Source organism: Lagopus leucura, unplaced genomic scaffold (genome assembly GCF_019238085.1).
Source record: "Lagopus leucura isolate 7727_CA_CO unplaced genomic scaffold, USGS_WTPT01 Super-Scaffold_739, whole genome shotgun sequence".
Taxonomy (NCBI): Eukaryota; Metazoa; Chordata; class Aves; order Galliformes; family Phasianidae; genus Lagopus; species Lagopus leucura.
The window spans coordinates 14876115-14888327 of record NW_024962255.1 but is presented as its reverse complement, the minus strand read 5'-3'; the positions used below and the strand labels follow the sequence as shown (position 1 = coordinate 14888327).

The 12213-nt window shown below is 41.5% G+C and overlaps 1 protein-coding gene across 1 annotated transcript; it reads left to right on the top strand.

Annotated features, from left to right (window-relative positions):
* Positions 1-947: 947 nt before the first annotated feature.
* On the top strand, positions 948-9151 carry PLAU (plasminogen activator, urokinase). Its single transcript, XM_042863000.1, has 11 exons — positions 948-1015; positions 2500-2609; positions 3460-3514; positions 3686-3790; positions 4326-4491; positions 4893-4981; positions 5074-5263; positions 5850-6004; positions 6638-6778; positions 6932-7080; positions 7951-9151. Exons 2-11 carry the CDS (start codon positions 2550-2552, stop codon positions 8143-8145), a joined length of 1305 nt encoding a protein of 434 aa, XP_042718934.1. The 5' UTR covers positions 948-1015; positions 2500-2549; the 3' UTR covers positions 8146-9151.
* The last annotated feature ends 3062 nt before the right edge of the window (positions 9152-12213 follow it).

Genomic DNA, 12213 nt, shown 5'->3' with positions numbered 1-12213 from the left:
CAATGAAGTTAGATGTCAAACACAGAAGGCTGGTCTCCTTAAGCTCCGGATAGCCCAATTATGAAAAGCATTCCTCCCAAAGGAAATTCATGTCATCCCCTGCTCTGAAGCAGCACCTGAAGAAACTGCCTTTCATCAGCTACCCGGCCGCAGGAGACCTGCCTCAGCTTAGTCACCCCAGTACCTGAGGCTGAACACTACCACTATGCCTGCAAACGCCACGCGTGGGTTTTGTTATTCACTGCACTGCTGCAGTGTCACAGCCCAGTGTGGGAAATCACACTTGACTGGGAGTAGAGGAGACTGTTTTCCAGGGCCTGAAGTACAAGACAGGATGTCGCCATCCCCATTTGTGACATGGCCGCATTTTAAATACCTCTTTGGAAAGCAGAAACTACACGGCAAAGGCACGGCACCTCTTGGGGAAGCGCAGGGCCTCAGGCTATTGGCGCTGCAGCTCGCCCCCACCGAGCAACGGAGATGGGCCGGAGGAGCCCCTCAGGCTTCCGCACAGGTGTGTTCTGCCCTCACCCACACCTGAGCGGAGTTAATCCTCGTAACCACAAAGGCATTTGGGCTTCATTCTTCCCGGACGGCGCCACAAATCTGAAATTTAAGTACGCTACGCTTGTTCGCGCCTCTAAGCACGCTTCAACACAAGCCGTTCTTTTCATGGCTGCCTCTCACGTTTCTCTTTTGTTTCACCACGCTTAATCGCGCATCGCCGGCCGCCCCACGGAGGCGAGGAAGAGCCCCGCGCCCCCTTCAGGCTGCTCGCGCTCCCCCGCCTCGAAACCAGCAGCGGCCCCCAATTCCCCGAGTCACACCGCCGGCCCCGCAGAGGCAACGGCGAGGCACCCGCAACCCCGGGGGGCGGCCCTGCCCGGGGGCGGCGCTGCGGAACGCCTCGGGGCGGGCGGGCGGCGGCTGAGGAACCGCCCCGGCCGGGCCTTTATAGCGCCCGTCCCGCACCACTGCTGCAGCTGCACCGTGCCTGGCTCAGCCGCTCCGGTCGGTAAGTGCTGCGTCCGCGGACAGCGTTGCGGCAGGCTTTAGCGATCGCTCTTGAAATCAGCGACGCCAAAGTACAGATTGCGTATCGCGTCGGTAACGGGAGAGCTCTGCTCTGCGCGCTGCCCTCTGGCAGCGGGATTGGAACAGAAATCGGCAGTGCTGCTGCTGGATGCTGGGGGGTGGGCCTGAGAATTTAATCACGGTAATGGATAGCAAATTAGTAGCGTACCTGCCAGAGGAGTTAAAAATTGCTGCTTTAATGTGAATAACACTCAAGAGAACGCACATCTGCTGCAGTCCCAGCTGCACCTGAGAAGCATGTCAGAGCACAGAGCACAGGCTGCTTCCCTGCATTATGAAGCCTGCCTCTGAGCAAGGGCTGCGCTGCAACATAGTTTGCTTTGGGCCATGTCTGCGTTTTCTTGAAATAAAAAGCCCCTGTTCCTCTCGTGTAGCTGGACCAGCACCACATTATGGACTTACAGTCTGGTCACCAAATCTCTTTGTTGTTAAACCTAGGAGATGCATTCCCACTGTCTGTGGGCATTCAGTTTGTAAGACCAATCTAAAATTGGTCTGATGTCAGAACCTCTGAAAGCACAGAGCAGCACTTCAGCACCTGCTCTACATTGCTCACTAGAGTCACACAAACCAAGGTCCTATGGCTTCTTTTAACTTTTCTCTTTTTTTATTTTAGAACTGAAGGTGCTTTTCTCTTTCAATAATAATAATAATCCGGTATTCATTCCCATGACTTGTACTGCAAATTTTATATTTGCTGGTTTTTCAAGCAATCCCCTATCCTTTTGCAGGCTGATTTGTAACACTCACTCTTGGGCTGATCCCTTTGTGTGCTTGGCTGCAGCAGGCAGCTGCACACACAAAATCAGGACAGAAGAGGTTTAAGCCTCTCTAATACCATACATGCAGCAACCGCAGGACCAGACTTTCAGGACTTTGCAGCGCTCCTGAGGTGCCTGGGCTTACACAAGCTCTCAGCAGCAGCAAGAGCCAGCCGGCAGCTTGGGAGGCACTGAAAGCTGAGTGTTCCTTCCCACGCTTCAGTGTGCATGTTCAGACTGTTTAGAAGTCTTGCTGCAAGGCAGTAATAATCAGTTAAATGAGCACAAAGAGCTGGACTGCAGCTAAATAGATGTGCCGCTTTCTGACTGCTAGTCCACATTGCAGAGTAGTCCACAACCCAGAGTCTGGATTTCTCCAGCTTCCCTATCTCTGCTTCACGTGAACCTTGCAAAAATCTGTGTTTTTAAACGCACAAAAATCTTCAAATGATAAAATCATAGCTAATCTAATCATAGCAAATCTAAGCTAATTTATGGAAATAATATGCAGACATTCCACAGTTAAGTCAGTTCTCAATTCTTCTGCCCACTGTATTGTTACTCAAACCAGGTAAGACAACAGCCACAAGAAAGCTGATGCTGCAAGATACAACATGTCACTGAATTCCTCTTTTATTTTCAGAATCGAAAGAAAACTAAGGTGAGGAACAAAGTGAGAACTTAACTATCAACATGAAGTTACTCATCCTCCTCACAATAACTCTCGGCACACTTGTCACAGGACTAGACTCTGTAAGTTTTGAAATAAGTGAGGGGGTTTTTACTTGGATCCACTTCCTTTTTTTTTTTTTTAATTATACTTCTGCTTTGGACACGGTGCTGGATTTCTGACTTGAACTGTTCTTTCTGCTGCCTTTGCATTTACATCTGCTGCACATATACCTCCAGAAAGTGCATATTTGAACACTTTGTTTTTTCCTCTGATTCTGTTCCACATTGAGATGTCTTCTAGAGTTAAAATAGTGAGGACATCATGCAGTTACCAAGAAATCCAGCATTTATCTTTTTATAAAACAGCTCTGACCTGGACACAAAGTACCAAGAAGTCAGTAGTGTTTTATGTAGGAGAAAATTGGGCCTTCAAATAAATTTGTCTTGACCTGCTTGAATACAAAGCTGAAAAAGGAGACACAGACCTGATTTTGAATATTTTGACTATCATGCACAAGTATGAAGCACCAAGGTCACCAGTGACAGGCAGCTGGAGCACATTCCACCTTTGCTGCACTGCTCAGTACCTGAGAGGTGTGGAGGGAGAATTTGTCTTTTCACCTCTGGGAACTGCCCAGATCCTCGCAGAAGAAATAACTGCAATGTTGACCAGATGCAGTGGGACCAGATTGGTAGAGTTCTTCAGAGGGTTTTCTGGTGTGATGTGTTCATCTGCTTTGTTCAGAGTTCCACTTCAATCATACGTAGATCATATATGATCATATGTAGACTCAGTAGAGCAAATTCAGCTAGAACTTTAAATTGTTAGAGAAGGCATGCAGTAGAAAACAGCACAGTCCTGTACTGCGTAATAGAAACATGTCAAAGGAACTGTGTCCTTCAATAATTTCTTTCCTTTTTGTCTGCTTAGGTTTACACGAGGCAGTACTACAAGTTATCACATAAACACAGATCCCAACATAGAGGTAAGTACCTCTGTTCTACTTCAACCTAAAAAGAGCTTGTTAGCCTGCAATTACATCTTTATCTAAGAGAGAAGGCTTTCAATTATATGCAGCTGAAACTTAGTTTGCAACTGCATTTCACTCAGCCACTCAAGTGTTTTGCCTCTTACTACTGGTATCTTTCATTTGCAGAATGCCACTGTCTGAATGGTGGAACTTGCATTACCTATCAGTTCTTCAGCCATATGAAGCGCTGCCTGTGCCCAGAAGGATACGGTGGACTTCACTGTGAAATAGGTAGGGTATCCACCTTCCTTAATACTAACTAAATGAATTGGAAAAGTAAGAAAATCATGAATAAGGATTCTCAAGTGAAAGTGCTACCTATAAACACAACTTAATATCCTCCAGCAATTTTTTTTTTTTTTAATAATAATTAAGGTGAGGAGAAACAGCCAAATATTGGAGCAAAATTGGGATCTCTAATTTTCTTGTCCCTCCCTCCTCGTAAGTGTTCTTTCATCCCTCAAGAATGTTGTAGCTTGTAAAATGAACTTGTTTAGGAGTATCCAGAAGCAGAATAAATTACATTGTGAAGTACATTGAAATTGCTAAAAAAAAAAAAAAAAAGCAACTTGGAATAAAGCATAAGTTATTTCATGCATAAAATTCAGAGAAGCAATTCAATAAGAATATATAATCAGTCCAGATTTTGTATCATCTTTTTTCTTGTGTAATGCATGCTTTATCACTAAAATGACTCATACAGATTACTTCTGTCTCAGAACAATTACAAACAGAACATGCTGCTTACAAATGTTTGTTTTCTCAGACACTGACAGCATATGCTACAGTGGGAATGGGGAGAGCTACAGAGGAATGGCAGCAGACCCAGGTTGTCTGTATTGGGACCTTCCTTCAGTCATCAGGAGGGGTGATTACCATGTTGATTTGAAGAACGCTCTGCAGCTTGGACTGGGCAAGCATAACTACTGCAGGTAAGATGATGCATTATTCTTCCCATGATGACATTACCAGAAGAGCTTTGAGGGATGATATATGTTTAAAGGAATAACAGAGTATTTCAGGGATCAGTTTGAATTTAAAATATTTGGAATGAGACTCTCTGAAGTGCTTAGACTTCTTACTGCTTACTAAAGCTGCTGAGAACTTTGCAGAGCCACCATATCACATCAGTAACCCTAAAGGGAAGTTTCAGCTATGAAAAAACAAGCTGCCACTCCTGTGTTCAAACAATTAATTGCTTTCTCCAACGTTTCTTACAAGAAAACACTTTTGGCTTTTCCAGGACAGTTAGAATTCTAACATATTATCATTTTATTTTTATTATTTTTTTAAGAACTGGGTTTATAAAAAGAACACTTCCTTTATCTTCCAGAAACCCAAATGGAAGGAGCAGGCCTTGGTGCTACACCAGGAAAGGATACTTCATTCAAGAAACACCCTGCAGCACCGTGGAGAAGTGTGGTAAGTAACACTGGTTTCAAAACAGTGGATTTCTAGCACAAAGTTGATGCTTGCCAATCACGTGAACATCTGAACAAAACTTTCTTTCATAGGGCATACATGTGGCCAAAGAAGCTTCAGCAAGTACTTCAAGATTGTTGGTGGAAGCCAGGCTGAGGTTGAGACTCAACCTTGGATAGCTGGCATCTTCCAAACCATAAAGGGCACTGACCGCTTTCAGTGCGGTGGCAGCCTCATCAACCCTTGCTGGGTGCTTACAGCAGCACACTGTTTCTATGATCCGTAAGTGTGAAGTTCTGAATTTCTGCATCCTTCCTACCTGCAACTTCTTTCAACAGATTTCCTTATTTTCCCCTCATTGCTGAATGAGCAAACCTTCAAATCTACCATAGTTATGACAGTCTCTCTTAAGCAGAAGAAGAGGAGCAGCCATGAACCTTAGGCCTTTGGAAGTCCATGCCTAGCAAAATACAAACAGCTGGATGGATTATGCAGCTGAAACAACTTTAGCCAGGATTTCACTTCAACTTATCTGTTTCTAAAACCTAAAAATAGTCTTGATGTACATTCAGTACATTTTTTTTCCTATAGATAGCTGATCCACCTTGCATTCTGCCAGGGAGTCTTATTGCTGATGACAGACATGAGTAGCAGTAGCTAGGTGTGCCTCTCACAGTGCCCCAACATCTAGCTTGTTCACTACAAGTGATGAATCAGCAAACCTTCCTGTAGCATAGTCTATCAACATTCTTGTTGCTTTTTCTTGTCTGCATTTAAGTGAACAAGAAACCAAACAGGGAATTCGATTTTAAGTTGGTAACCTCACTCTCAAAAATAGTAGCCTTCATGAATCTTTGTACTTCAACAGGACAAAAAAGCAACCAAACAAGTCAGACTACACAGTCGTCCTTGGAAAGTCCATACTGAATGCTACCGATGAACATGAACAGATATTCATGGTGGATGAAATAATCTCTCATCCTGACTTTACAGACTACACGGGAGGCAACGATAATGATATTGGTAAGCATCATCTTAATATGAACCTTTAAAACACCGAGGATAGCTGAAAACTGTGTAGTTATGGGGTACGTCAAGTAAAAGAAGTAGAACTAGAGCAAAGATAAAAGGAACAGAAGACAGGTAGTTCTGAGAACTAGATCTGTGGTGAGTGAGATCATTCCATGTTTGGCTAGCTTGTGGCACATCACAGATGCAAAACACCATAGGCTGAGACAGTGCATGCACAGTAGGTTACATTATGTAGAAAGGGAATGCCGTATTAGCTAGCACATGAGCTAAAGGTTTTCCTGAAATAAATCATACTTCTCAAAGTCTCTCCCCCTTTTACAAACCTTTCCCTAAACTAATGAATTCAGTTAGATTTCTGTAACTTACACAGAACAGACTTGCTACCCTTGCTCTTGACACTGAACTTTTGCCTATGACCTCAATTCTGTCACTCAATGCTGCAAAATTAATTGTCACCAAATAATGATTCTCATAATTCCAAAAGCAATGAGAAAAACTAAATATTATGAGAACAAAATGTAAATATTCCCATTAACTGCACTGGATACTCCAATTATCAGAGAACTTGAAGGGAACTTGCTTCACAAATTTAAGTAATCTGGTTTTTTTTGTTGTTGTTGTTAGCTTTGATAAGAATAAGAACAGCTTCTGGACAGTGTGCAGTAGAATCCAACTACGTCAGAACAGTCTGCTTGCCAGAGAAGAACCTTAAGCTGTATGACAATACCCGGTGTGAAATAGCTGGCTATGGAAAACAGAATTCTTGTAAGTGAATGACTTCTTTCCAAACTGTTACTTGAACTCTGTGGAAACTTGGCTTTTTTCATACCATGATCTTCAAAAGACCCACAGACTACTACTCTATGTGCCTCATATTCAACTCCCCAAAATGACATTTTTCCTTTTTTTTTTTCCTAGATGATATTTACTATGCTCAAAGACTAATGTCAGCCACTGTAAACTTAATATCACAGGACACTTGCAAAAATAAATACTATGACAGCATCAGAGTTACTGACAACATGGTCTGCGCTGGAGACCCAACATGGGAAACAGATGCATGCAAGGTAAAACTTTTTTTTTTTTAAATGTTGTTCCTCTAAATGATTTTAACAGGTATATTGAATGAATCAACTGTAGCATAGCAGCATCTTGTGATTCTGCTACTCAAGAGAGTTTTTGAGTAAAGGGAATTTGCTGTAGCTACTAGAGTTGACTCTTAGAGTGGCTGAAGATAGGGAAGGATGAAGAGTTTGGTGTTAACCTCTCCAGGTCTGCTTTTCAAGGATCAGCAATCACTGCAATCCTGCTGCTCCTGGAGATGTTACAATTTGTTCTGGCAGCAGCTGGGAGGTAAACACATTAGAGGATTACAGTAGCTATGCCAGCCTCAGCTACACTTGCTTAATCTTAACTGCATCTCAGCAGAGGGTTAAGGGATGGATAACAGGAAGTCACTGAGACCTCATGCAAATTCCTCAAAAATGGATTTGCTTCCCTGCACCCTCACTGGGCAGTCTGGCCAATATGCCACTGAAAAAAACAACAACCAGTAGTTACCCTTAAGCATACAAGTATCTTGTGGGTAGGGAAACAATTAATTATATGATGCAGAATAGGGCATATTTGCTTTGACCTCATACAACTAGCCTAACGGCTGTGATTTTGAGCATTGGGTGTTGTCTCCAAAGTAACTGTCCAACCTGGGCAAGCTAGGGGGGATAGAGAACTCTTGACCTTATGGACTGTGCTGTAGTTGCAACAGATGCACAGCTACATTCTCACGCTTTTGTTTATGCAGTATTCTCAAAGATCATAGCTTTAGCTTGTATGTATCTACCGTTTGCTTCAATTCAGAAAAACAGTAATCACAGGCTCCCTGTTATCAAAGTTGCATCTACAGAAAACATCCTAATGTGTTCTTTTTCCATTGTCAGGGAGATTCTGGCGGCCCCATGGTCTGTGAGCACAATGGCAGGATGACACTTTATGGGATTGTCAGCTGGGGAGATGGCTGTGCAAAGAAAAACAAGCCCGGTGTTTACACCAGAGTTACTCGCTACCTTAACTGGATTGACTCTAATATGAATGCAGTGGTTACCAAAAGTCACTCTTACCCTGAACCAAAGTGACCATTTGTGTACTTCTGGACTTGAATAACAATGAGACCGTGGCGATGCCAGGACACCAAAGCCCTGAATATCAGAGTTCTTGCTTTTAACTGATCATGTAGTTTGCCACTACAGTGTTTCTGATGCAGAAGTTGATACTATCTCACTACTCTTAGTTACTGAAAACCACTCAATGGGAATCTAAAATATTTAACATTTAAATGAGTATTCCCATGCACAATACTGTAGATATCAAGTTAACTGTCCACTTAATTTACAAACTGGCATTTGTTCTGAAAGTATTGGTGAAGCTCAAAGTTATTTAACTGGTGCATTTTGCATACAGCATCTCTCTAACATCTTTCCCCATCACTCCAAACAATGTGGAATGATAGAAACCTAGCCTATGAAGGCCAGTACTGGGAATGTGAACAGACTTTGCCTCAGAATGTGCAAGAAACGGCATCAGCATTGATTATCATCAATGTGTGAAGAACGACTGAAGTCCACTCTGACTGAAGCAACGCTTGGTATACAGGACTCATGCCTGTAGATCCAAAAAATACTGAAATCTTAGCAATGGCAACTGTAGCTGTGTTAGCATTAAAAGCTTTTGAGGTATTCCACCAAAGAACTATGCTAAAGAGGGAAAACTATTAATGTGACTGCACTTCCAGGTCCCATCCAAAGGAGCCTGGGTTCCCTTAGAAGTCTGATGGTACCAATTTTCTCCATTACCTATGCAACCCAGAGAAGAGCTACGGATTCAAATTGATTCAAATGGATTCAAACATGCACTGAGTGCTACAGATGTTGAAAGTCAGAACAAAAGTCAGAACTTCATTTCCATTCATCTAACTGATATGATATGGAAATGACTTTTTTCCCTCACGACTTTTGATTTTATTTTTAAACTTTTTTTTTTTTTTTTTTTTTTTTATAGATGGAATTATTTGTATGAGGGCTGGAACCTCATTTTATTTAATTTTTACTATGTTTAACTTATTATCTGTATTATATATGTAAGACTATCAATAAAACTATTATTCTTATATAGCTGTTCCTCTTTCATAAAGGGAAGACAATGCTTTGAAGTTCTAATGTCAATCACTGTACACAGATCTGTACAATATATGCTGCAGGGTTGTGCATAGACTAGATGCTCCCAAGTAACTGCAGCACATCTGGTTTGAATTCCTAAAGCAAACTATGCTGTTTTGGTTTCACCTTAAAGAAATACAGTTAGCATGCTCAGTGATTGAGTTCCCAGCCACTTGCTGGAGGGCAGTGGGCAATCAGAAACCTGGTTTCAAAAGTGCATTCCCTATCTTTAACAAGGTGTGAGTACAGGTGTAAGAGCATCATACGCTCCCTTCACCAACCCACTGCAACAATATCATAGGTGATAGAAGGAAAGTGATAGTTTTGCTTTCCTCAGTAACAGGATTTTTAGAAAAGAAATACATTTAGTGTTGATATTAAGCACTTCTAAGTAACATTTTCATGAATATAAACGGTGTATCAAGCAAAAGCTTCACTTACACTTCACTATTTCCTCCCCCCCTCAAGAAAGAAGTTCAGCCAGAAAAGAATTCATAACAAAGTACTGAGAACAACCCAATACTTAAAGCCAACTGCATTGCCAGTTCTGGACAAAATACCACAATTATTAACACAAAGTAAATCCCTGTTGAAGACATGTTCTGTTGTTTGGGCAAACATCAAAGGCTGAAAAATATGTACAAGGGCTTCCCTTTTGAGGGGAACCTAGTTCAATTCTAGCACCACTTCAACATCTGAAGGAGAATACTTTGCTGTGGTTTTGCTTCTTTGAAAGTAGTTAAGAGAAACGGATACATTGGGGGCACTGCTACAAGCAGCATTTACAACAAACTCACGGGTGTAACACTACAATGGGATGGAAAGCATAGCAGTGATTGCAGGGTAGCAAAGTCCTAGGCTACAGTGAGGATATGCCCAAATGCAGCAGCTGTAGACACAGAACCAAAGGAGAAAGATCTGCTTACCCTTGGAAGGCAGGGATCTCCAGCAAGATTCCCTTGCCTCCACTACCAAAACATGAGGTCTGTAAGGCATGTGTCCTGGCTCCACACCTTCCAGTCACTCAAGCACACTGCATGCACCTGAGCTCCCCTGGGCTGGCCCTGCCTTCCACCAGGTGCTCAATCACTGCTTCAAGACCTCAATTAGTATTTCCATTACAACAGGTAAGAGTCTGTATCCCAGCATCATATATACATGTGACACTTGTGATGTTTTTAAATGTTAAAGCAAAAGGCTTGCATGTAGCAACATAATATCCTGCCAAGCATTTAAGAATGTGAGAAATGATATCCCATGTTGAAATGGCCATCACAGAACAAATTAGCAGGCTCATCAGCAAGCTAATTTCTTAAATTACTAATCTTATCCATCCTAAAAAATGACACAGCAGACCAGCAAGACTCCAGTAGTTATTGGTGAAAAGATCAGAGCCAGCAACTTTGCCATTTTTAGCCTATTTTCAAGAAAAGTTCCTACCCAAATGCTTTGTTGGGGGTACTAACTACTTTTTTGTCTCCTCTCATAAATGCAAAATTTGTGTTATAAGGAGGTCAAAACAGAGGATCATTAGCAACATTCACTGATTTTTATATATCAGTTGATAACATTTACTTGCTTGCTACAGTTAAGAAAAATATCTCAGTGCTTGTGTGCAATCATTCCTCGTGGGATTCTCACACACACATTTGATCTCTATCACTGCTTAACAATGAATGACTCCAGATTTCAAAAACATTTTGGAAAAATATTAATCAAGCAATTCATTGTGACCCAAAAGCAGCGCTTTGACTAGAGGTGAGCAGTACCTGAGAATGAATGGACTCTTTCTAAAAAGCACTCAAGACACTACTTTGGTCAAGTTCTTTTTTGTCATGTTATAGACATCAAAGATACTTTAAAAAAAGACAAATACTATTTTATTTTGATCAAATAGAGATGAGGTAGATAAACTCAACTCATTATTAAATTAATCAGTATCTTCATTTCATAGCAAGGAAAATGAATTACTGAGGTACAAACTCAACTACAGCAGTCTTTAAAAAAAAATATATCAACAGAGAAAGCATCAGCTGTACTTCCTCCATCCAATAAGCACACTTTTATTTCTGAGATATGTACTACATCTTGTTGCTTATTTTAGTTTGGGTACATGAAGCTTGCATATTTCTGATGGAATACGGGAATAGGAATCTTAATGAAATCTTGTCCTTTAGAGTCAAGCCTGAAGCATGTGACAACTGGACTACTGCCAGTTTGCTACTGTTAGGTCACAACATCTTTATACTTCAGTTTCCCATCTATAAAATATGTGGGCCAGTATTTCCTTTCTCCCACAGATCTGACCTGGTATGATTTCTCTGGTGGAGAGAGAGAGAGAAGCTTGCAAGTAATTTGCCAGCACCATAGCAAAGACAGCAATCACCACTTAAAACACAAAATGGTAAGCAACAGTACTGGGCTGTGAATACTTCAGTAATACAATCTATGGTTGGGACCTGCAAACAGAATTTTCTTAGTAGAAGTCACCAGTGTTCGTGGTAGAGTTGTTTGGTGAACGCACACTTTGTGGACTGCCAGTTAAAGTTTGTGCAGGGAGTTAAAACTGCATTTGTTGGACAATTAGTTGGAGATCTCCTCTACAACAGAGTTTAGAGACTGTCCACGAAGAGGAGGAAAGTGCTCATAGCTACTGTCTAGAAAATCACGTAACAGAGCAGTTAATCAAGTAACATGAACAGCTTTACACAAAAATCTACATTTTAGTCATATCCTTTGGGATGGTAACGATTTCTCACTTCAGCACTTCATTTAAGCATTTAAAGCACTGTCATAAGACTTGCAACAGAGATGCTGTACATTATCATCATCATAACAAAGTGTGCATTTCTCACTGACGTCTGTGAGATTTTGTATGAATAAAGCCAGGTCAGTAAAATACAAATTTTGAATTGTTCCCATAACTATGAATAAGAATGAAGGTGCAAACAAAAACTGCATTAAAGTCTTTCATTCTGAAATTTAGCA